The following is a 25,745-nucleotide window of genomic DNA, read 5'->3' on the forward strand; positions in this document are numbered from 1 at the left end:
TGTATAAATTAATGAACGCGTGGGCCGCATCGTCAGGTATACCTCCATCTACAAATGTGCCCCTTCAGTTATAAGTCGCTTGTTGTGGACAAATTTAGGTGGAGTACATCGATTACTCCATTTCTCGATGTTGTGCAGCAAAATCCAAGGAAATAAATTAATGATAACAGTAAACGATAAACAAATGAACAAAAGGCAATGAAGATATTCATAATGAAGATTACTATGCTGCCACGGATAGCTCACTCGACATCTAAGGTATGTCAGGGCCACCACCCGAATAACACCTTGCAGTCTTTAGTCGTTGGTGCAGGAAACCTTAATGCACCGGCATCTATACCAGCCACTTGGTTTGAAGCAATGCCATTCACCTACAAATTTGAAGCTTCAATGAAGGATTACCTTTATAAAAGTAAGAAATGACAAAACTATAATCAACTGCACAATGTACACATTTCGCGTTTTATTAATGTTCGCCGCTTGTACAGCTACAGCTTTTTTAGCGTTCTCTGAATATTTTACCTATTTTCATCACGATATAATTTCTACAATGTTACTGCATCGATCGCGGACTAACGTTCGTGCCGACACTCTATTCTTTCTCCTTTTCTTCCTGCAACTCGCATTTAACATATATCTACACGTGATATTTCGTCCCGCGCATATTTTTTCGTTTGTACATACATCTAGTTTATACACATACATTTCTAGACATTCTCCCGTATATTACTGTGACTATGTATCTCGATATTTGTCTGTAAAAGTGAAATATCAATTGAAATTTACAAATTCAAGAATAACATTATAATAAATGGCAGGTCCACACGCACAGCGCAGTTCACGTTATGTCCACAAGGGACAGCTTAATTGCGTGATTTCACACATAACTGATCTAACCATGCAGCAGCTGCGTTACGCATTCCTTTACATTAACGCACCATTATCACTCATGCTTTGCCCATTTTTTTCTGCCTGAAAGGAACAAATAGAGCTCTTTACTGCCACATAAGGGCACCCCATTGCAGTAAGCTTTGTGCAGACTGTTTACGCGTCTACCCTTGCCCTGAAAATATTAATGCAGGACATCCATCACCGTCAGAGAGAAAGGGGTTGTGTTCAGTAAGAACGCTCTGTCAGCTTTGTCTAGCTCGAAACTAACTCGCATGTAGTTGGGTGCAACGCTGTTCAACCGTGCTGGTTTTAATTGTGCTCGTTGACATGTACCTAAAGCTAATTGCTCGTGTTTATTCGGGCGGAACATACTGAGAAGCACTTGAAAGGACTTAATTGTGTCAAGCGGTAAGCCAGATGCGAGTCAAGTGTTGTTTTTCACAACTGTGCCTTCCTTGGTAACACCATCAAAAAAAAAAGGAAAGAAGAAGAAGAAGAACACGACCCTGGGAGTATTCCGACTATTGTGTCGAACCGAGGAATGACAGCGAGGTACTCCGGTTAGAAATGCGTGCGTGAATGTAAAATTTGCGCGGTAGATTTTCGGCGTAAAATTCCGGGATGTTTGAAAGACAAGAGACACCATAGCTAAAGGCGAGCGTTTAGGCCGGAGCGAACGGTGCTTTTCATGACCGTGAAGCACTCCACAGCACGAGCGCAAGGGCACGGAAGGTTATCAGGATAAAAATGAAGTAAGCGTTTGCCTCGGCCCTAAAACGCCAGAGCCCAATCTTTTTCTTCTTTATTTGTTGAATTTGTTGCTGCTGGCATATACACATTCTAAACACGAAAATGCAGGATCCTTAGCGAAAGGCTAGCTACGGATACCACGTTCAAACAAATGAATGACAAACCAGCAGTCGGCATTGTTAAAGAAAGTAAAAAATAAGCAAAGATAATTTAATGAATGTAACAAATTTAAGAGACGTTACAACAATTTCTGAACAGTAGGTAACGTACAAAACAATTTTTACTGGCATATGTAGTCGTCAATACAAATTCACAAATAACATAATGCACATAGCTTTTCGCATGCGCTGTTTTCCATCGGTCGTCCATTGTCGCCAAAAACTTCGGATATAGTAACGCGCCTTGCAAGAGCGATAACTTGATTAACAGTGACAACAGCCGGTGAAAAACAGTCACCAGCAAAATGCTAAACAATGTGTGCGTGGCAATATGTAAAGCACCTGGATTGCCTGGCATTTGCTACTACGAACATTAATTGCATAAAAGCTTTTTTGTGAATATGGGCCCAGTATCACCTTTATTTTTGCTTTATTGTTGTTGTCTTTCCTCTTTCTTGGGGGGGGGGGGAGTGTATCTCAGAATCTAGCTTGCTTAAGCCCGTTAAATGACGTAATCCAATACAGTGAGGGATCAACGAAGATAAGGGTTGGCAGCTCAGTGTCTATGCATCGCGCTGCTGCGTTCGAGGACGCTGGTTCGATCCTGGTCGCGGTGGCCGCATCTCCATGGGGGCAGCACAGGGCAAGAAAGAGAGAGAGACAGCAAATGATAAAGGAAAGGTAGGGAGGTTAACCAGGACTGAGCCCGGTTGGCTACCCTACACCGGGGAAAGGGAAAAGGGCACGGAAAGATTAAAAGAAGAGAAAGTCTGCTGGGGATATCGTTCGGTCACTCAGTTCGGATCACAGACGCCGACTCAATTCAGTAGCTTTAAAATATCGCATCAGCGCTTTTGCGGCCTTTGTAGCTGCGATATGCGAGGCCATGGTCCCAAGATCTTGTTCAAAGTGAAAGGTGTTCTATCTAGCACATTGGGTGAACCCCAGGTGATCAAAATTAATCTGGTGTCCCACTCTACGGCGTGCCTCGTAATCAGATCGCGGTTTTGGCCCGTATATGTGCCAGGATTGATTTAACTTTTTGTGACTTAGACGGCAAGTCATCCTCTGATACATTATGTCGCACTGTGTGTACTTCCTTCGATGTACTTCCTTTTTTTTTTGCGTTTTCCTCTCTGTCATCTTTCTAACCCCTATCCCCCATCCCCAGTGTAGGGTAGCAAACCGGAGACTCATATCTGGTTAACCTCCCTGCCTTTCCTCTTCATTCTCTCTCTCTCTCTTCCTTCGATGTGCACATGGTTATAAATGGGTAAGGAGTTATCCACAATGCAGCTGACTGATGTATACGTTGTCTGTACTGTTTATAGACACCCGAAGTGACATACGTGAGCGCCACCAGCGTGACATTCTGGCCGCATTACATGCATTAACGTATGCTTTCCCTGCCTATTTAAAAAATATATATACGAGCCACTGAGCAGCACGAAAAATATACCAGAAGGGAAAATAAGCTCCGCCATTTAACGAAAAACCAGACACATTAATATTCTGTCTCAGTCGGTATCTCTACTCACATTATGACGATGTCACACAGAGTCACGCAAAGATCAGTCGTTTCAAAAATAACTGAGCCACCTAGAAGTAGTCTTAAGCATACGTTGGAACAAGCCTTTTCGCCGTCGTAAAGTGAGTAATTTCACGGCAAAAGTCAACGCGCGGCTAGACAGGCACAGAATAGCTGTAACACATCGTGCCGCGTCACCATCAGCTGTTTCTGTGCGCATCGCGAGACGAGCTCAGCAATTATGATCCTGTTAATTTCTTACACAGTTTTGATGGCCGAGAAAGAACAAAGAAAGGCGGACATTGAAGAGAGCGCACAAAAACTTACCATAGAATTCGGGTGGCCGACACCTGTTGTGATTGGACCTCATGTTGGAGGTTTCTCGTGCGAAAAAAGCGCCGGCGTTTCTAGGTGGCCGCCCACCGGCACTCGTGTTCTGTACAATTCCACGGCTCCACGGGGACGCACCACATTAATCACTCGAGAATCACTCCTGTCACACCGCCGTAGCCGGCGCACGCTGCCGGCGTAGACACATGATGATCACCGCGGCACGCGGAGCGCAGCCGCTCCTCGGAGCAAACGACGACGTCGATGCGGAGCAGACGGACAGACGACGGAGCAGACGACCCAACGCGTTTCTCATCTGCTGCTACCTGCTCGGCGAGCAGACGACGCCGCAACTGTTTTTTAGTTGGGCCGGTGTGGAACGGCGAGGGTGGGCTTCCCAAATAGAGGGCGCCCGGCCTCACGGCGAAGCCACGTTTTCGGTTTGGCCTCGATTTCGGGGGTGCTGCAGCGAGGGCGAGCGGCGAGTCGGATTCCTGGACGCGCGTACGTACGTGTTGCGCTCGTTTTGGGGGAGCCGAGAAAATGATGACGTCGTGCGAGGAAACCCCCTCGAGGCGCGCGCCGTTCTCTTTCTGTGCCGCACCGCCGGCAGATGGAGAGGACGCACTCATCCCGATGCTCCCATCTCACTCCCCCGCTTTCTTATCCAGCATAAGCAGCAGATGTCAGAAAGTTCTCTAGTGACGTCAGCAGTTTCTGAGATCAAGAAGAATAGGTGCCTGAAATAGGCGCGTCTTTCTCGTTCTAAAGAATGCGCAGCGACCTTACGATCGTGACTTTCCATGCGCCTCACCACAATGAACGTGCAATACGAAATCAAACGAGTCCGTGTTGTCATTACAAGCTCCACGCTTCTAAGCCTGTAACGTTACACGTTACGTACTCTTCAAAATCGTTTCGCGTATGTTACGGTTATCATAACAAATAGCAATATAAAATGCTTTTCCTTCCAGTAAGTGCAAATGTAACGACAAAAATCAAACGACAAAAGGTGGCTCATTCGATCCCACTTCGTCATTACTCACGTACAGTGGTCGATAAACATTCTGCGTTTTTGTGTTTGCTGTTTTCCACATTACAAGATGAAATGCATATAGTCACCCCTGAATTAGCGGCGTTCTCCATGAAGTGTGTTGAACTAACCATGAGCACTTGGCGGAGGGCTCGTTAACAAGGATCTAAGGTCTTGCTTCAGTTACAACACACAAATTAAGCCTGCTTTAATGCTGAATACTTAGCTCGGTCGATCCCGCTATAAGTTCGTTTCTTGTTCTAAATATGCCCGTAAATAAGAAACGTAAGCGCATACAAACGTAATTTATTTAAAGGAAGAATGTTAAAACTTTAAGTGAATGAAAGATTGCGCTCCGCACAAATTAATAAGGCTGCAACTGTCTTGTCTCATTCTTCCAGTGGTGGCTATACGTGCACCAAGTCGTAGTGGTGCGCGTTGCGTATGCATGAAGCTGGCACCACTGGCACTCCGTCAGAGTAAAGGCCTTCTCAACTCGTACCGGCCGCTGCTTACAACAGAGCCAACAGGCGGCGTTGGTTTGGCATACTCGGCTGGCAATTGTTCCATGTGAATAACTCATACGCTGTTAACAGTGTGAACAGTGGTCGAACAATAAATGTCATTGGAGCAAACATTTCAGCAAGGAGATCAAAACATTGGCTCCAACGACACTGCTTGTTCAACTATACTTTTCATTGCTTCAAACATCCATCTTCCGGTGAACTTTGGTCTTCTTTGGTTGTTAACACGGGTGTGTCACCAACCATTGATCAACTCGGTGTCTCGGAGGACGGTAATCAAAATGCGCAGAAATATTTTCCTGTTTACTTTGAAACCGTCAGGGAACACTACAGGCGTTCTGAAAGTTCTCATGCGGAAGACCCATCACTCGTTGGCCTTGAAGCAACGCTTATCTTTCCACGTCAAACTGTGTGCACAAACAGGCGAATCAAACAAGCTTGGTTATTGAAGACGGGACGATCATGTTACCCGCTTTCTTCCTCACGTGGTGAGATCGGTGATGTGGAACACTCCGCTGTTATGTAAAGCGTACATGCCGTTGCACTAATCAGAGATTAAGTTACCCAAATGACCGTCGACCGATAGAATGTCGTCTAATCTTTTGTTGCACCGTCGAGAAAGCATTCGATCTTGGTCATAACGAACAGGCTTATGCACTAAAATAAGTTCGATACAGCGGGTAATTCGATATGCCCAGACTCGCTCACAACGAACTTAAACGAACGTTTGTGATGCGGTCATCATATACGGATTTGTCATTTCTAGTGGGGAGAAAAAAAGCAAGGAAGAAATCCATCTACTGAAACAAAGTACGCGTTGTAGGCGGTAATTTCTTCCGGTTTCACGAACTCTTTCTCAGCGCATCACTAGGAAAGGTGTTTTCGATGCGCGCGCTATTGCGTTGTGCAGTTCACTTTTCTTAATGTGGGAACGGTACCAGTTCAGCACATCCTTTAAAAAAGGCATGACGGAAAAGAAAGACAAGACGCTAAATATAACTCCTACTGCGTTCGCGGCATGCGAGCGTCTTTATGGCGCATGCAGCACATTATCGCGTTGTGGCCTGTGCCGAAGAGACCAAGACAGACTGGATTCGGGAGCGTGTGCGGGTTACGCGGTTGCGCTGTCTGCCGCTGCGTTTTAAAAATACATCAGCGTAGCTCGCATGCACAGTGATACACGTCTGTGCCGGGACGCCAAAGTGAAGGAGACAGCATCAAATGTCCAGTTCGTTGAGAGAGTTGCTTCATGTGACTATCGGCCATTAAGTCTTGCGTATTTGATTTAGAGAATAAATTGTGTCATACGGGTTCGCTATAATTAGGGTTCGGATGTATTCCCAGTTCTGAAGACAGTCAGTCCGATCCAGACACGGGAATGAAGAAGTTGTCAGACCAGTTCCGCGGAAGCCCGCAAGGAAAGCTCGTGAAAGGTAAAGTTGTCATTCACCTGACTGTAGCGCACGAAACTAAAAAGCAATATCATTCAGGATTTTTATTTTAAAAAAAAACGCTTCGCCGTTGAACAAAAATACGTCTTCGTCGGGGTGGGTCAAGCCCGGGAAAAATGCGTTATGGTCGCTCTACCACCTGAGCCAACCAAGATCGCAGAGCCAGGCCAATTTAATCGACGACTCGAAGCCCAGGGATACTGAATTTGACAAATCAATTCGTTCTCCGAGTCAAAGGTACTCGGACCGTGAGCACACCAGTCACTGGCACGAAAAGCCATTAGTACATTAGTACACTGCTTGAAGTGCACCCGCTTAAGAGACCGTTTATAGTGTCCCTGTACATCCTCCCACACGCACTCAGTGCTAACTCTCTCCCTCTTTCTATGCCCCTTTCCCGCAACTCCAGTGCAGGGTAGTAAACCGGGTGCTCGTCTGGTTGACCTCCCCGCCTTTCCTGTCCTTGCTCTCTCTCTCTCTCTCTCTCTCTCTCTCAGTTCTGCGGAAATCAGCACAACTAACGAACGAAGGAGTGCGTCTTATGGCCGACGGCATACCACATCAGTGAGTGATAGCGGCAGCACGTGCCTAAGTCAGCCTTCGATTATCTTGCATTAAGAGGGATTCTCACGCATAAACCGTTCGGTTTCGGAAGTGTCCACACGGGTTCCTGACTGACGGCTTCATGCTGCCTTCCCATGAGCATGTGCAGATAGTGTTTGCCTTCCTCCTTGCCCGCCCCCGTGTGACCTTCCAGTTGATAGCCGACGCACGCTTCTGTTGCACTTCACACGTATGTACACGCGTCCTCCTTTCAATGCCACACACTCATAAATCCCTACCACCTTGGTCGCAGATTTCTGTCCGTATAAACACGTGTGAATTTTGCACAACCATTCCATTCTCATATAAGTAAATACATAAATAAATAAATAAATAAATAAATAAGTTTACTTCAGTATCAGGGACACTTGGTGGGTACAGAGGAAAAGCCATCTATCAGGCTTGACAAGGCCTGCACCCACGAACGTTGACAAACAGGGCGCGTGATAATACAGTACGTGAGCTAAATAAACTGAGGATCAAGCAGAAGTCAGGCGTTTTAGTTAAAAGGTCATAAATCAGGTGATTTGAGAAAATTAAGAGAGTAATCTTAAGAAAATTTAAGGAAAATCTAAGGAATTAAATAAATACAGAAAGAAAGAGTCTGAAATGCAAGTCAAAAAGGGAGCGTACTAGCAATTCGTTGTGCAGGAAGCGCTATAGAGCATGAAAATAAGTTGACATGAGTACGCGGACAGCACACTGATTTGTGCATTGTTTCACGATATTGCTTAATCTGGAAACAAAACAAAACAGAAAAGATAATTAACATGAAAACATGAAAAAGATGGTGAATGGCTACAGAAAAGATTGGTGGTGAAAGCGACGCATCACGCAGTGCAGTAAGGCGTCTGGTTTGCGTATAAACGAAGAAAGCAGACAAGCGCCCTCTTCGCATTCGCTGCTTTCAAGTGTTGTCTCCAGAAGGAAGTTCTTGAAAATCTTCCCCAGATATTATTCTCGTCTTCCGACAGAACACACTCCAGTTGAACTTGTCGTAACCGTAGTAATCGTTTCAACAAGCTCGTGGCCGCACGTCGCCTCGCTAAGGACGGGCGCGCACCCGTCGTTCGCCAGAATTGAGGGCTAGACGCACCGCCGTGTCATCAGGACGTCACGCTCAGCAGCAACCCTGCGCTGATAAACGCCGGTGCGAGTTGACGCCATCGGTTCCGCCCGAGTGATTTCCGAAGGAAATTAGGACCGCAATTATCAATATTTGGTTTGCTCAGACGCGTCAGAGCACCAGGCCTGAAGTACGTATTTAAGAGACTTTGCGGGAATCGTGTGGCGTGCCGTGGCCTACACTGTCTGGAGCTCTCGAGCTAATCTTATTCTAGGCTTTGTTATTCATAACCACATAAGCCAACAGACAATGAAGCTGAGGCAAATATAGGGGAAGTTACTTCTTGTATTTAATTGTAGTGTAGAAAAAAATAAATTAAAGGAAAATAAAACTGGAGAAAAAAGAAGAAAGAACATCTTGCCGCCCGTGGCAGCCGGACCCACATCCTTCGCATTAAGCTTCGTGATTGACATCTTGTCATCGTCGTTGCAGTAGAGCTTCTTTTTACTGTTTTAATTAACGCGTTACCAATCTTCCTTTTGAGAATTCCGTCAGTTACCCCACCCTCCTGACAGCAGAGAAAATAGATTACTGCCGTGGCCGAAAGCGGAAGTGCAACCTCACCTTACGGTAAAGAAAAATAATTGGTCAGCCTTAGGAATCACTTTGTCTCGTCAAACCTTACCGCAGGCAAGGTTATATCTGGCTCGATCCCGAAAGACAACAAAACTAAAAAACGGGAGAAAAGTGTTGTCATTCCGTCGCCACGCAAACGCCAGAAGCAGCACTCTCGTTCATCTCCACTGAAATACGCCAAGCGGCCCCGCGACGCTCCAGACAGAGCGCATTCATCGCACGCAGCCGCGGCGTGATTGACAAAAAAAAATTAATTTGCGTACAGGCGCCGTCGATCGATGACCAGGAAGGTGCCTGCCCGCGCCAGGTTCCGCGCTGCGTATACATACGTACCGCAGTATACGCTATGGTATACGTCTAGCCTCGCCAAGGCTGGCGGGTCCGTCGCTGGGAAAAAAGGACATCGCGTATCGCGCCAGGAGAGAGTGCGCAGCCAAATGAGCGCGTCGCGTTCGGCTGTGGCACGCTAATCCCGAGAGGAGCTCGCACGAACTCTCAGGGAAAAAAAAGAAGAGAGCGGTGTGGTGCGTATACACACTCAGCCCAGAGTGTGACGTCGCGTGCATAGATAAGCGGTCGCTGTCATATCCCACGGTGGCATACTGATGCCCACAGCGGCGAGTCTGAGGAAAGTTCAAAGGCAACTCTCTCTGCTCAAAGGGGTCCTCTCATTGTTTCTCGTGCAGCTCAGCCGCACTATAAATGTACAGAGTTGTGGAGGCTACGGGGACAGCAGAGGCAGAGAAGAGCGGTAAAGCCAAGTGAACCGTCACTTGTTTTCGACAGCAGAAAAGGTTAATCCAAACACACGTCCCGGTCGCTTAGAAATGCAGTGTGTTTGTTCATCAATCCACGACACCTTATATTCTCTCCGCATTTGGTTAAGCATGGGAAAACATTCAACACTAGCAGAAGTGAGAAAACTATATCTTCACAAGCCGACGTGATCAAACATGTCAATTATAGATGCAGCCAACACTAGGTGATTAAATTATTTACATAAATTGTGAAGTTTAATGTCCCCATTAACTACAGTGCGGGTTGAAGGGGACGTTGCAGTGGAGGGCTCCGGATTAATTTCGATCGCGGAAAGGCACACGAGCGCTTTTCGATTTCGACCCCGTCTGAATGGGGTGGGCTACCGAACCCGCGCCCTCGTGCTCCATAACGCGACGCCACACGTTCGCTAAGCCACCGCGGTGGACATTCGGTAATGGCAGGACAACGATGGGCGAGTTTCCTTCTTCTTTTCTCTCTCTCTCTCTCTCTCTCTCACTCTATCTATCTATCTATCTATCTATCTATCTATCTATCTATCTATCTATCTATCTATCTATCTATCTATCTATCTATCTATCTATCTATCTATCTATCTATCTATCTATCTATCTATCTATCTATCTATTTCTTCGCTTCTACAGGGGCTGTTACGTTGTGTTTCAGCCAATAAAGAGACATCACGAGCGGCACTAAACCCATACTTCGGAAACGGCCTCAGAGCGCGCGCACAGAACTGGAAACGCAACGAGGACGCGGCGTGCTTGGTGACTTGGCGCACCAGATACTGGCGCACCCCTGATTGAGTGATGCCACACTCGGGCGCCGAAAAAGCCTCCTCGCGGTTTTATAGCGGGCCTCGCAGAGGCCTTATGCCGGCCCAATTAAAAGTGCCGCCTCGCGTCCTTCCCGGTTTCTAAGTCGGGCTGCCGCGGCGGGCAACCGCACCGCTTTACGGCTGCGTGCGCCTCGCTAAGCGTGCGCAGTAGCAACAAACAGCAGCAGCAGCCTCGTAAGCGAACGCGACTCGCGAGCATTTCGCACAGCCGGCGAGGAAAGCGTCGTCGTAACTCGGCGGGCCGTAGACCACTGCGCCTGGGACGTTGCCCCTCGCGCGTGCGTGTCGCAGTGCGCGAAAAAAGTGTTGGCGTGCGCGAACGTTGGCGTGTCTCTCGCGGCGTTCGCTCGGGGTCGTCCCGCCTATAGCGTGCGCTCCCCCGGAAGAATCGTGCACACGATCGAACGTGTGCGTATCGAGAACTCCTGCTACAAAGACGGCTCGTGAAGAAGGTCGCCGCAGGATACACTCCACGCTAGTAGCGGTGTGGCCGCGCACAAAACGCGAGCGCGGGAAAAAGAAGGCAAGAATATATAATTAAACGCCCGAGACACGGTTCCGAACGTTATCCCTATGGAAGCTTGCGGAAACGCCTTTTTTAGAGTGAATGGTCAAACCCTAAAGCTACAGGGATTGACGATTCACTCTTGTATTAGAGAGAGAGAGAGAGGGGGAGCTTATTAAGGCGGAAGCCTAAGACGGCTCATGCGACGAAAAGATCCGATGTCCAGCTTTCCGCCGTCCTGCGTTATGCCACCAAAGATTATAGCGGGTCGAACCCTCAACCTTTGGTGTTAATTAGGCAAATTAGGCCATCAATTTCATCAATTTCCATCAATCAAAAAGGCCATCATCGAAGCCAACGACAAGAAGAAGCGTCAGCACGACCTGTGGTGTTAACGTTAATTAAGGTACAGTTAATTAGGATATAATTAATTAAGGTACTCATACCCTGGAACTTCGGTGTTAATTCATCATCATCATCATCATCATCATCATCATCATCAGCCTGATTACGCCCACTGCAGGGCAAAGGCCTCTCCCATACTTCTCCAACTACCCCGGTCATGTACTAATTGTGGCCATGTTGACCCTCCAAACTTCCAAAATTAAGGCGAAGTTAATTAATGACTCGAACCCCCCACCCGACATTGAGATGTGGCCGAGCGGGCTATATCTTTAAGTTGGATTCCAATTCACATTGTGAAGAATGAGAGTCGAGCCCAGTACCTTTGGTTTTAATTAATGCGAAGTTAATTGAAAGCACGGTTATGAAGGCACGGTTAATTAAGATAAAATTAATGAAGGCACTCGGACCCACGACGTTTGGTGGGTGTCGAACCGCGACCTTTCGTGTTAATTAGGGCGAAGTTAATTAAGACACATTTATTCAGGTACAATTAATTAAGGCACTCGAACCAACGATCTTTGGTGCGCGAAAACAAGTACTAGGAAGCAACAACGCATTAGAATGAAAATGTCAAGTAATGTAATGAATGTCTCGTGAGCGAGCAGGCTTTCGCCTTCATCCTCTGTAGGGCACGCTGAAGTGACTGCCAATTCTTGATCTGCCGATTAGATTATCGCAAAAGGTTCATTTCTGTGCCACCGGATGTTCGAGGCACTCCAACTGTCTTTTGCAATTCTACTCGGATTGGGAAACGCACAGTCATGGCGTACAAGGAGACCCGAGAAAAGAGCCGCACAATACTCGCAGCGAAGACAGCGCCACAAGGGAACACATAAAGAATGCAACAAGACGGGTGCAACTTTTTTGCGCATACCTGTTCGTTCGCCGTTTTCTCATCCATCGCGAATTCGGCGACCGGACTGCAAGCCTCGACAATCACTGATTAGGCGAGGTGGCAGGCGCGTCAACAACTGTCTGCAGTCGCCAACAGCGCCAGCACTTGCCCGTCATCGTAGTGCGTGTGATAACCGCTATGGCGCTGTTTGACGTTTCCCCTGCAGCAGGAACCTTGCTGGCAATCAACGCCTTCTCACGCTGCCGTATACTCCTCCTTCGTCGCTATGTCCTTCGCGTAATATGGCTTTGAACACGAGACGAGTCCACCCACATTCCACGGCTTCCCGGGACAAGGGCGTGACAGCGCGCCTTTTCGCAGGCTCGAAACAGACCCGACCCGCTCATCACGTGATCTGTTGCTATATTCCTTCTTGGTCAGTTGTGCCCAGAGCGAGAACAAACCGCACAGGGATGCGTGCACAGTAGGAATGCTCGACTTCGGCACCATACTCAAAATACATTTCGGATAGAGAGTGAGCGAAAGAAAGAGAGAAAGCAGGGATGTTAATCAGAAAAGCCTCCCGTGGGGGACGGGAACCGGAGAATAGATTAGAACTGATAAATAGAATAAAACGGAAGAATGGAATAGAACAAGGGACTAGAATGTTGGGTGAAGAAAACGGGGGAATACGAAAGACAGAAATAGGCGGCGAAAGTACGAACCGCGTGTAGTCAAAGGTCCTCGCACGAGAGACTCAAAATGCACTAAAAGTGCTTCACTGCGTTCTGGGCCGATTATCGGTAGGGCTCGACGGTGTTCCAGTAGCAGTGGACGATCGCCTAGTCGCCACAGTGCATTTGAAATTGATTGTGTTTGTATGCAGGACGTTTCAGCGAACACTTTCAAAAAATTAAGAAAATTGCCTGTAGCAGATAGCACAATTCTAGTCCATGAGCGGGTCTTCTCGAATAGGTGGCCAGTGCCAGCACAAAAAAGTTTAATGCATAATCGACTAATTGATAAAGAAGTTCACTAATTAAGCAGCTTCTAATTAATTACATTATGGAACATATTGCAATTTACAAATTCTAGTGGGTGAGACTGCAAGGCATACACACTTGAAAAGAATTGTGGGGATGACAACATTTACGAGATATGCGCCGTCGAACTTGCTGTAGAAGTGCTGTGTCGTTTCATTTCCTTTCTCAACAAAACCTTTAAAAGAATTAAGTTATGGGGTTTTACTTGCCAAATCTACGATCTGATTATGAGGCACACCGTAGTGGGAGACTACGGAGTGCGCCTTTGTGTTTCACTGCATAAAACAGCGGTTTCTCGAAAAAGTAACTGGAACGCCAATGCATTTCGTCGGACACTTTGAAAATTCATATCTCGGACCGGGTGCTGTTCAGAGAATTCGTTCCAAGTGGATACGCCATGCTAACTCAGCGGCTATAATTCGTAGATTGAAATATGTAGCGTAATGTAATTAATTATAAAAGTTAATGAGTGTAATTGCGTTAATTATTCAATTGAACATTATGATTCATCGTAGAAGTAATGGCCGCCTCATCGAGTAATTTAGACAAAGGGTTAGAATCGCGCTATCTACCATAGGAAATCTTTAAAAATTTTGGTGCAGATAAAAAAGAAACACCTTGTATACTTTCACTGGTTTTGTTGAAGGTGTTTCTGCCTAGCGATGTTTTTTTAATGACTAAGTCATCGTTGTTTCATATTTATCTTTCGTGTTTCATGGCTTAATACTTAAAGCAGCCAAGGAATCATATGATTCCTCGGCTGGCTCACTTCAGGCTCACGCGACGGTGAGGCATAAAAAGTCACGCCAGATATCGTGGGCGTCAGCTAAGAGCGTCAAAGTCGCGTTTTATGAGCGAAATCAGCCGGAACTCATTACGCTGCAGAAAGTAGTCGCGTGAACTTTTCGAGTGTCTGGAACCGATCATAACTGCTCGGGCAATGCGCAATTCTTGTATTCTTTCAGTCTCGGAAGTCTTGTATAGGGATTAGTCGTCTGATTCTTTCGGTTAAAAAAAGCTGATAAGTCAAATTTTTATAAATAAATCACTGTCATCACTGTCAAATACATCACAGTCATCACTGCTTCAAGTCGATTATTATGTATTAACCTCTAGTGGAAGAAATTCCAAGGATATCGATTAATTGTAGCATACTTCTGATTTTTAAGGAATTTCGAATGCATTTTCTGAAACGCTCGGTATTCAACAGATCTTTCAAGAACTTTTCAAGAGACGGCACCGAAATGCGAATAGTCGCACACAGAACCCCCCACTGAATGGCTTCAGACTTTCTTTTTTCACCTACCAACATACATAAAGAGCGCACAGATTTTCTAACCTGCGCAGATGAGGATGAGCCAGTTTCTTATTTTACTTGATGCGCGTACTCGACCACATTAATTACACTCGAAGGGACACAGATACTAACGGCGTTGACATCCCAAGCAAAAAAGGAGTGTGTTGCTTGTACAAGCAATCTTGTTCTGGTATGGGTATAACCGCTCAGTGTTGTATATATCTACTAGTTCTGATTGCACGTATAGAGAGCACACCTTCCACTGATATAGCTCATAAAGTATCGATGCTTCAATGCAAGTTGGTTGTCACACACATTATACGACCTCGTTAGAACCAGAGCCCATGTAATATCAAGCTTCGAAGTGCACGAGTAGAAATTATAAGTACCTGCCAACGATGGCTCAGTGGCTACATGGCGTTCTTGAACAGGACAGGTGGTATGTCAACGTGGGACGCCTGCAACCCCGTCAGTGCACTCCATCGAGTCGGTCGCCTCTGCGCGTTAATATAGCACAGCAATGTCCGAGGAGCTTGCACGCAGCCGTTACCCCTTTCTTCCGCTTTGTTTGTGCCTCGCCCTTTGGGCCGAATAATTTTCTTTGGCTCTTTCGCCTCTTTTCTTTTGCAGTGGTCGGTGGTGGTCGGACTTTTGCCGCCGATGCAAAGGCGCCGAAGCAAATCGCGCGTACCGTAGCGCGAGAGTTTTGGGCCGCCCGGAGGTGTGGATGTTGTCGTAGGAGCGCCTCTTCTCCGGGTGTCCTCTGTGTCGTTGCTCTGCGGCGACTGCGAGAGAGGACTTCGGCAGTGGAGGGCGGCAGTCGCCTGTCACGCCGGTGCTCGCGCCGCCGGCTTCCACACGCTCATGACGAATGGGCTTGTATGCATACGGCCACCTATAGTATACTACACCGCCACCACAGATGTGCTGGTTAAGGGCTCTGTTGCCTGCGGCACGAGGCAACGAAACAACAAAGACTACATGTGCGCGAATATTCCGACTGCAACAAATATACTCCTTCAAGCGCGTCATTCCTATAATAAAAGGAAGAGCTATATAGCTTTCTAGAAGCATTCGACTAATCGCTTATACAGTGACAATCATCGTCGATTGTTCCTGCACAATTTCTTTTTTTAATTCTCGCACCTTATTTCCAATCATTCGTGTCCCCTCGGTGCTTTCCCCATTTCGCCGCTCTAAATCCTGCATTGCACGCAGTTAAGCATGGATTCAGGCGTCCACCCGCAACTTAATTGAAGCAGCCGGAAGCAGACGCTTTCCCCGCCGATTCTCTCCCCCCCCCCCCCCCCTTAATCATTCCTGTCAAATACCACTGACGCAAGAATGCCGACACGTCCTCGTCGGCTTTCGTCATCGTGCGCGTCACCGGGGGGTGCACAGCCGCCCGAGACACAACGGCGCGCACAATGGCCGCGGTGTTTTGCCCGAGCGGCACGCGGAACCCGTTCCTCGACAGATCGGCGGCTGCACGGCGATGCACGTGAAAAGCCGAGAGCGCTGTACAGCTGTCCCATTCTTCGCTCGTGCGTAATGTATGCGAGCATTGGCCGTTCACCGAGACGTTGTGTTGTGTCTGTTCTCATGGTCCGCCGTGTACTGCGCTTCTACGTGCAACAGCGCCGCGCTTCTATTTCGGTGAGGCCATTATCGAGTCCGACCGCGTTTCGCTCCCACACTTCTTTGATTGTCAGCGGCGTGCCCGCAAGATTTCAGCCCGGCGAGTAGAGCCAAGTGGCGAATTCCTTGCACGGCGGTGGTCCGCATAGATATGCCGTAACACTACGGAGTACTTGTTTTTTTTTTTTTTTTCTATTTCGGGACAAACGGTGTCGCTGACGAAACGTGGGACGCTGCTTCGTTTCCGCTTTGTTCGCACAGCGTGTAGCGTCGCGATGCATTGTCAGAGTGAGGAATTTCGAAGATTAGTCCCGTTCTGGGAGTAGGAGGAGGAGGAAAGAGAAAAGCAGGAGGCAGGGAGGTTAACCAGAATAACGTCCGGTTGGCTACCCTACGCCGGGGGAATGGGAAAGGGGAAAACAAAGATCACAGGAAGAGAGAGGAGGGAAGGAAAGAAGGAGATTGCGGTGAGTTCGCTGACGCGTGTGGTCTTACAGAAATTGCATTAATAGTCACAGATGGTCGCACAAGCCTGTCGTCCTTAAGAAGCACAAAAGCGCCTTCACCGCTTTATGGGCCGACGGGCGATGGGGGCAGTGTTCCAGCAGTACCTGCACAGAAAGCGGCCGATTGTCCAGTTTTTGGAAAGCCTTGGCAAGTTCTTGTCTTTATGGGGCATATCGTGGACAGAGGCACAGCAGGTGGTCGATGTTTTCTTCGGTGCCGCAGACCTCGCATGCTGCTGTCAGTCACTCCAATTAATGCAGAGTATACCTTTGTGAAGGCAACTCCTAACCAAAGGCGACAGAGAAGCGTAGCTTCACGTCGAGGAAGTGCGAGTGGAGGTCGGAGTAGCAGGGAGGGGTTTAGTCGATGCAGTCGCGTAAATCGTAAGTTTGGCGAGTTCCACTCGGTCAGTGAGAGACTGCGTGCCAGGTGTCGAAGCTGCCTTGCTGCATTTGTCCTCGAAAGCGGAATTGGAACGTTGTGCTCTTATTGATTTGCAGTGCGAGCAGCGTTATCGGCGGAATCATTGCCACTGATTCCACAATGGCCAGGTACCCATTGAAAAACGACCTCGTGACCTTTTTGTTGGACGTGATGGTAAAGCTTCACGATTTCGTATGTCAATTGGTCATGACATCCGTGTCGGAGAACTGACTGCGTGCACTGTAATGCCGGTTTTGAATAACAGAACACAGCCCATTTTCTAGGTCTTTCAGAATCAATGAACTCCAGTGCTCGACGCAGGGCCGTTAGTTCTGCCGCCGTTGATGTCGTCACATGCGATGTCTTGAACCGCAGTGTCATTCCTCACGTTTGTATAACCACCGCACCACCAGAACTGCACGACGTAGTCGATCCATCGGTATAGATGTGCACGTGGTTGCTTTACTTTTCATACATAAGAAGTAAGCTCAGCTGTTTTAGAGCAGGGGCCGGTAGATCTGGTAGTAAGAATATGAACGAACAATGGCTTCCGATGACGAAATGAATGGCAAATATTGTTACGATGCCATCAAATATGCCAGTTCGAAGTATATACAAGAGCGACGAGTAATCAAAACTGGCAATTATCGATGCTTACCGAAAGAAAGAAAAAAAAAGAGACGTTATATAGCACGTTACTTCCAATAGGAGATAACTTTTGAAAAGGGCAGTGAATGCAGGAGGAAGCTTGACATGATATTACGTGCGTAAAGGTGTGATCTCATTTACACGTCAATATGTCAACAAGTAAACTTGCCTTCGTGAAGACAACAGTGGTAACATGTGTCACAATATTCTCCCCTTCTATTCTTGACTTCCGTCCTAGAACAAGCGGAGGGCACTAAAGTTAAAACAACAAAGCCTAGCCTCTACGTTATTGACATTTTCCAACGGAGAGCGAAGTTTTCCGCTGCTCTCTCAACATCACGTCCCACTTCAGCCAGACATCGCTTTCAACGATTTTATCCGTAAGTTCTGCCGAAGTTGACGTTTGTGGCCGTGACAAAGAGAAGTTTATATTGTCCTCGTTAATATTTCTGGCTCTGCGGATGAATCCGGGGGTTAGCAGTAAATATTTATCGACAATTGTTCGCAAAATATCCATTGTGATGGTTCAGTGGCAATGACATTCTGCCGTCGAGCATGAGGTCGTGGGTTCGATTGCCCCTTTTTTTTATTGAAATGAAAATAAAAGAAAGAGACGTAGTCACCTTGTAATGGCGATGGCTACCTCCTTTCTCATAGCGGAAACAACAATATAAAAAATATGTAGGAAAATCAAAAGAAATCACTTCATACGGTCAGAAATCCACAGCACAGTCCAATACGCCCATGAACATAACAGTATAAAACTCAAATGCAAGTTCCACCATGCACAATGATTTCGTAAACAAAGTCACAAACACGCACACAAACGGCTCCTCAGTTCCCTGATGGACACCACGCGCTTGTATGCCGAGTTTCGGCTTTCCGCGAATGAACACCGAGCGGTGAAAATTAATTCGGAGTCTCTGCATATCTTGGAGCCCGTATGTTGTTTTGGAACGTAAAGTTCAACAAATTGTAAAGACAACTGTTCGGTTCGCCGCAAGAAAGGCAGCAGCAGCCGCGACAACATACACTCTAAAAAAAGTTTGCACCCTTTGAGGTGTACCTCTGCCACACAACGATAATCGTCATCTGCCTTGCTTGTGTTTCCTTTCTTGAAAACGCCGCGCCAGCTACTTTCCTGTCGGGAATGCTATGTCATGCTGATAACGCGCATGCCGTTCGTTACTGGAAAGTACCGGGCTCGCAGCGTTAAAGAAAGGAAATGCGGACAACACAGATGACGATTATCGTTGTGTGGCAAGATACGACTCAAAGGGTGTAAACTTTTCTTAGAGTGTAAGCGAACTGGCTCCGAGCCGCTCGATGATGACGTGACTTTCTAGAGTGTCCATCTCCCATCAATAAACCTATCTTTATTTTCCGTATACACAGAAATATAAACCGCTGCATCTGTGGAAAAAAGAAATTGTCTGAGCAATTTGCCAAATTCATAACACTTCACCTACTTCGGAACGGTGCATACATGCGATATTAGCAAGAGAGAGAGAGCGAGAGAGAGAGAGAGATGAAAAGGAAAGGCACGGATGTTGACCAGATATTAGTCTCCGGTTTGCTGCCCTACACTGGGGTTGGGAGATAGGGGTTTGCAACAAAATCACTATGCAATATATCGGGCTGCTATGTCAGCTCAACTGAATAAGCAGTTATGATAAACCGCGATAAACACATTGCTGAACATGATTAAATTTTGTAACTGTAGTTAAAGCTCAGCCTCATTGCACGCCTGCTTGATGCTATTGGTCCATTCAGCTATGTCAGTGATCTCCCCGCAACCCCCTCCGTTGTCGCGGAAGGATTGCCAATTGGTGGATTTGAGTGTTTTCCTCTCACGTTTGATTTTGACCCCGTTTTGGACAATGATCTGAGGAGCAAGACTGGGTTGGTAGCCACATGAGACAACTGTGGCAAAAGAAAAAAGAGGCAGGAACCAAGCTCGCCCAAAAAAGGGGCAACCATAACCTGAGAAGGAGAATAGCAGCTCTCAACAAGGAAATTGAGAGCCATGCCCAAACACTAAACAGACAACACTGGAACAACATCTGCGATAGACTAGACGAGCAATTAAGCTCCGTCACCACCTGTAAACTATTGAGACACCTCCTGGTCCCAGACAACACCAAAGCTGAGACCAGGAGAAGAATGCAAAGACAAACACACAATTTCCAGGGGTCGGAGGAGGATATGATCAACCAGATAAAAGAGAGGTAGATAGGGGAAACAAACACCGAAACATTCTCCGACTATAGCGGCGAAAACAACGAGGAGCTAGACCAAGCAATCACCATAAGAGAGGCCCAAGCTGCCTTAAACAAGCTCAGAGAAAAAACTGCGACTGGCCCAGATAGGGTCAACAACAAGAAGCTTAGAAACCTCGATGACAACTCCCTCCAGCAACTAACGGCATTCATGCAAAAGTGTTGGGAGCAGGGGGAGATACCCGGGGAGTGGAAGAAAGCAAATCTAGTCCTCATCCCCAAACCAGGCTTAGAAACCTCGATGACAACTCCCTCCAGCAACTAACGGCATTCATGCAAAAGTGTTGGAAGCAGGGGGAGATACCCGGGGAGTGGAAGAAAGCAAATCTAGTCCTCATCCCCAAACCAGGCTTAGAAACCTCGATGACAACTCCCTCCAACAACTAACGGCATTCATGCAAAAGTGTTGGGAGCAGGGGGAGATACCCGGGGAGTGGAAGAAAGCAAATCTGTCCTCATCTCTAAACCAGGCAAAGAACTCGAACTAGAGAACCTTAAGCCAATATCGTTAACCTCCTGCGTAGGCAAGCTAATGGAGCACGTCATACAGAACAGGTCCGAGTATCTTCGACTCGGTGAACGGTCTCGAGTCCAGTCGGCGTAAAATTTCCCGCAGAGAGAGGCGTTGGATGTCGTAGCGAGGGCAGGTACACAATAGGCGCTCGATGGTCTCCTCGCACCCACAGGAGTCGCACATCGGGCTCTCGGCCATTCTCAGATAGCTTTCCGTTTCCCAGCCTACTTGCTGGGAAACGGAAAGCTATCTGAGACCCATAGGGCTAAAATGCTCGCCGGAAAAATCGGAGATGCTAATCATGATCAAGCAGCAGGTCAATATCCAGCTCCTGGTCAACAAAACCCCGGTCCCAAGGGTGGACAAGATCAGTATACTGGGTATGTGGATACAACAAAATGAGAGAAACACCGAAACGACAAACAGACTAGAAGCCACGACCAACCACACTTGCAGGCTTCTCAGGAGGAGAGCAAACAAAAATGCGGGGTTGAAGGAGGCGAACCTACTTAGGCTTGTCCACTCTTTCATCATTAGCCGAATCACCTACGCTATCCCGTTCTTAAAGACAACTAAAGCAGAGAGAGACAAGTTAGGCATCCTCATCAGGAAAGGTGTCAAAAGAGCCCTAAGTTTACCACTGTGCACATCAACCGAGACGATCCTCAACTTAGGAGTGTCAAAGACCCTAGAGGAAATGTGCGAGGCGAAACTCACGGCACAATATGTCAGACTAACTGGCAGCAAAACGGGCAGATCCATCCTTAGGAAACTGGGCTACCACAGCCCAGAATCGCGAGAGGGGATAACCACTATCCCCAAAGAAATTACCAACAGGTTAAGAATACCCCCCCTACCTCCCAAGAAACATGCGCATCACACACAATGAGGAACGCAGGAGAAGCAGAGTCCAAAGACTCCAAAGCTCCCGCCTCCAAAAACAACGGGTAGTGTACACCGATGCGGCAGAGTACCAAGAAGGGCACTACGCTGCAGTAGTAGTGAGCGACAAAGGCGAGCTAATCTCGAGCTGTAGCGTGAGACACTCTTCACCAGAGGAGGCAGAGATGGCGGCGATTGCCCTGGCAATCACAAACCCATCAACCAGAATAATTATCACCGATTCTAAAACTGCAATCAACGCCTACGACACCGGCAAGGTGTCCAAAGAGGCCGGTAAAATTCTACAGGCAGGCAAGGAGAATGTACCCAACGACCTAATTAGAATAATATGGGCGCCGGCCCATAGTGGACTCACAGGGAACGAGATCGCCAATGAGATCACCCGAGGACTCACACACCGGGCCCCAGTGCAGGCAGACTACTCCCTGTCCAAAACGCGAGACTTAACCACATACAGAGAAATTCTGGAACACTATAAAATGGGCAGGAGAACCCTCCCTCCTCCCCAATATGTCTCTCACAAAGAAGGAAGAAGTAATCTGGCGAAAACTGCAGACGGGTACCTTCACCAGCAAGGTATGATGAAGGGTACCTTCCCAAACCCGTATATCCTACACAAATGGCATCCTGAGGTGCACTCTTCGAAATGCAAAAACTGTGAAGGCATAGCGACTCTAAATCACATGCTCTGGGCTTTCCCAGCGCTAAACAGTCTACATGGGAACGAAGAGTCATGGGAATCCTCCCTCCGCAGCCAGGAAGAACAAGCCCAAAGACAAGTCATCGGTCAAGCCCAGGCCGCCGCCGGAAGCCAACTGATTCCGGCCGACGTCTAGGGGGGAGGCAGACGGTGAAAGGGGGAGCTGCGTCTCACCCCGATCACCCATACTCTCTCACGGGTGCAAATAAAGTGCTTTCTCTCTCTCTGCAGTTAAAACTCAGTACAAAGCCACAAGAAATACTTGAGTTGAGTAGTTTCTTATGTCTAGACATGAAATACGGAGTTCTCGATAAGCACAGGGGAATAAATCCAAATTCTTGCGCTCTAATTTATTTACAGGAGAAGCCAAAGTGTCGCCGTGTACCTAGATCTAAACGAACTACCAGTACAAACTAGCTTTACGTGTGTCGTGTAGTGTAACCTGGAACTTTGTTTTGTAAATGAGCTACCATACACAAATTATATCTGCGTTAATTTTAGTCTTTATAATAAATTTAATGCTTAACCTATGCCTGTAAAGAAAATACAGATCGCATATTGTTCCTCGTACAAATCAACCAATCAATCAATCTCAAACTCTAGATAACGAACTTCCAAGAAAGCCCCCGCGGTCGCTAACATGCGACGCTAAAAGTTTTCTAGAGACGACGCCCTCACGAGCTCTGGCGCCGGCATCGGCGGTTCCTCTGACGCTACGAAAAGAGCTCGGGACTGAATCGGTGCCCTTTCTCGCCCTCTAGAAAGACACGCACAATATCCGACACTTCATTCTTCTCCGCTCCTTGGCAGTGCTTTAGAATGATCTTACCACATCAGGTCATAAGATTGCTATCGGTTACTATTTTTGCACTCATTACACTCAAACTGCCGCGCGAATGGCCGCTCGGGACACTGCGTGTATTCGCGGGCTCCTTTCACGCTCAGAAAAACACTTTCACGTAGCTCGCATCGAGCAACAGGAAGCTGTATCGAGGGTCTTTCATGTTCCTCTACAATTATCTCATTGATACTTCATTCTAATATGTGAGAAGGTGATTAATTAATTCAGTCCAGTTATGTAATTACGCGGAATAAAAAAAATTCTGAGTATCTCCAAGCGACGGCAAACAACATCACCTTCGTTCTGCCCAGCCACGTGGCATTCGCATATTTTTAAAGTTTGGTGCGTGATACTTAATGGGACACCCTGTACACGCATGACACGCGCCGCGCGCGCAATTCGTGACGGCGCCGCCAGATGGTTCTGCGTGTCCAGAGGAAAGTGTGAGAGAGAAGCCCGGCTACAGTGCATACGCCCCAATGCACGGCGCATTCCAGCGGTGGCAATACACGGTGTGCCGCTACATTGATTCACTGCTAATCGCATTAACCTCGACAGCCATTCTGAGACGGTTCCCGCCGTAATTTTTCGCTCCTCACTGAAAACCGTTCATTTATTATTTTCGGAATGCAGCAGACGTAATGTTCAAGTGGAAGGTAACCTATAAGGTAAGATAAGTTAAAGTAAGGTAAGGTAGAGGTAATGTGCACGATTGGTGAGGATCTGCCGAACAGTGGATCGCAATTGAAGATCCAGCAAACTCATCTGCCTTGTATTACTTTGGGCTTAAAAATACATTCCGTGACCAGGAAGTGCACATTGTGGTCATAACCAGCCAGCATGTTCTGTATCGACGTTTGGAGCAGAAATGCGACCACGCAAGGATGTTACCTGCTTGCTGTTTCTAGTCTTCTAATCCGCAGTCACGACGTCCAGCGTGCGGCGCCGCACGGGAGAAACCAAAAGCAAATCGCCGGATCAGGAAACGAAACAAAATTAACATCTCGCACGCGCGTGCCTTTCGGCGTCGCCCGGCGTCCCGCGGACATCTGCAATCCCAGACGCCCCCCTCGCGCGCGTATTCATTAATGTCAGCAGGGGGTTCGCCCGATGTGGAGAGGAACAAGAAGAGGGTTGCTCGGCTTGGCTCCTTTTTTTTTTAATCTTCATTCCCGTTTTTCACGACTGGACTCGTTTCTGGGCCTGCATGGGCGAGCGGGGACGGCCGTGCGTACTTTCCTGCACGAAAGCCGCTTAGCAGGCGACAATGTCCCTAGTAGCAGACGACGAGCAGCGCCCGCTTGCCTGCACAAGAAGCGAGCGTCGTCTGTTTCTCTCCAACGCGTCTTCCTTTCTGCAGCTGCGAACATGTAGACGGCCGCTTTGAAATCGCGCTTCAGATTCATCTCGCGGCGTGCTCGTATAGTTTCTTTTATGTCTCTCCGTCGAGTCAGCCCGTTATACGTTGTCTCTTACTTTTTTTCTTTTTGCTAATCCACGCTCCCGTTCTTTCCTCTTAGGAGCGGTGATTTTCTCTTTGCTTCATTGTTCACCCCAGCCGCATTTCTCGCACCTAACGCTCTGGTCGAGGAAGCTTGCGCTGCTGCGGCGGGCTTCTTAAACGCTTGGCTTAGCTTCGGCACTTCGGAGCCTCAGGTATTTTATCATCCATGTCACCAAACTCCAGCGTTTCGAACGACGGCTTCGCAGACAATGTGGCATCGCCGCCTAAAGTTGATGGCTTATTTTCTGCCTATTCCTCCACACTTCTGCGATTCGCGTCTATCGTGTCACCTATACATGGCTGGCTTATAGTAGACGATGGCGTTTCCTACTTCCTATTTCTGTTCTACTGCACGACGACATTTATTCCCTGACGTGGGACTTTATAGTTATAGCCTTACAAAACTCCTCACTGTGGAACACGGTATTACAAGCGAGTCGCTCTTGGAAACTTCGAGCCCTAACGCTTCGCCCACGGCACTCTATTACGAGCAGCCGAAATCGCGTTATTGCAGACGAAATCGTGTCATCGCGTCTAGCGGTCGGCCACCTTTTTCCGCGTTTTGGTCGAGACACAGGGTAGTTCGCTGACCATACAGTGTCCCCTATACGTTTAGAAGATCAGGCCGACCCCGTTTCCGGTTTCACCTCTTCTGTTTTACCACGCGACAAAATTTATTCGAGCCCGCCTGACCTCAGAGCTACGACCTGACAAGACTCCACGTGCCCTCAACGTCTAGTCTGGCAATAATCGCGTCAAGCGTTCGACATTTTCGATTTTAGCGATACAAGAACTCGCCGAAGCGAGTTCGGCGCAAACGCCTTAGAGCGCTGTCGAGCGCCAGCGATATCTGCCGAACGGCATTTCCTCCAGCGCGACCCCCGCGTGAACCCGATGGAATTCGCAGGCGTGTTCTCTAGCGGCGGCCATATCCCGCCTCCTCAGACGCCTTCGCAGTCGGCCATTCGTGCCAATCATCGGGGCTGAGAATTACAAACGAGCCAGCACCGAATAAACACACACACACTTTGACAGGCCCCGCAAACGTATGGGCAGTACACGTGCGCCGGCGCGTAAGTGGGCGACCTGTTCCGCTTCTGCTTTTCCTGGCGTCTCTC

General features: G+C 47.8%; 1 protein-coding gene across 3 annotated transcripts in view; it reads right to left on the minus strand.

Moving 5' to 3' along the window:
• Positions 1–25,745, minus strand: part of LOC126525485 (uncharacterized) — a 188,817-nt gene that overhangs the window by 115,389 nt on the left and 47,683 nt on the right. For 2 of the 3 annotated variants that reach the window (XM_055067689.2, XM_055067687.2), the window contains exon 1: positions 3,655–3,999. The exons of the other annotated variant lie outside the window; for it this stretch is intronic. In XM_055067689.2, the coding sequence (XP_054923664.1) occupies positions 3,655–3,697 (43 nt within the window). In that variant the 5' untranslated portion in view covers positions 3,698–3,999. Of the gene's footprint in view, positions 1–3,654; positions 4,000–25,745 lie in introns of those variants that run through there. 3 annotated transcript variants of the gene reach the window in all.

This window comes from Dermacentor andersoni, chromosome 8, assembly GCF_023375885.2.
Source record: "Dermacentor andersoni chromosome 8, qqDerAnde1_hic_scaffold, whole genome shotgun sequence".
Lineage (NCBI taxonomy): Eukaryota > Metazoa > Arthropoda > Arachnida > Ixodida > Ixodidae > Dermacentor > Dermacentor andersoni.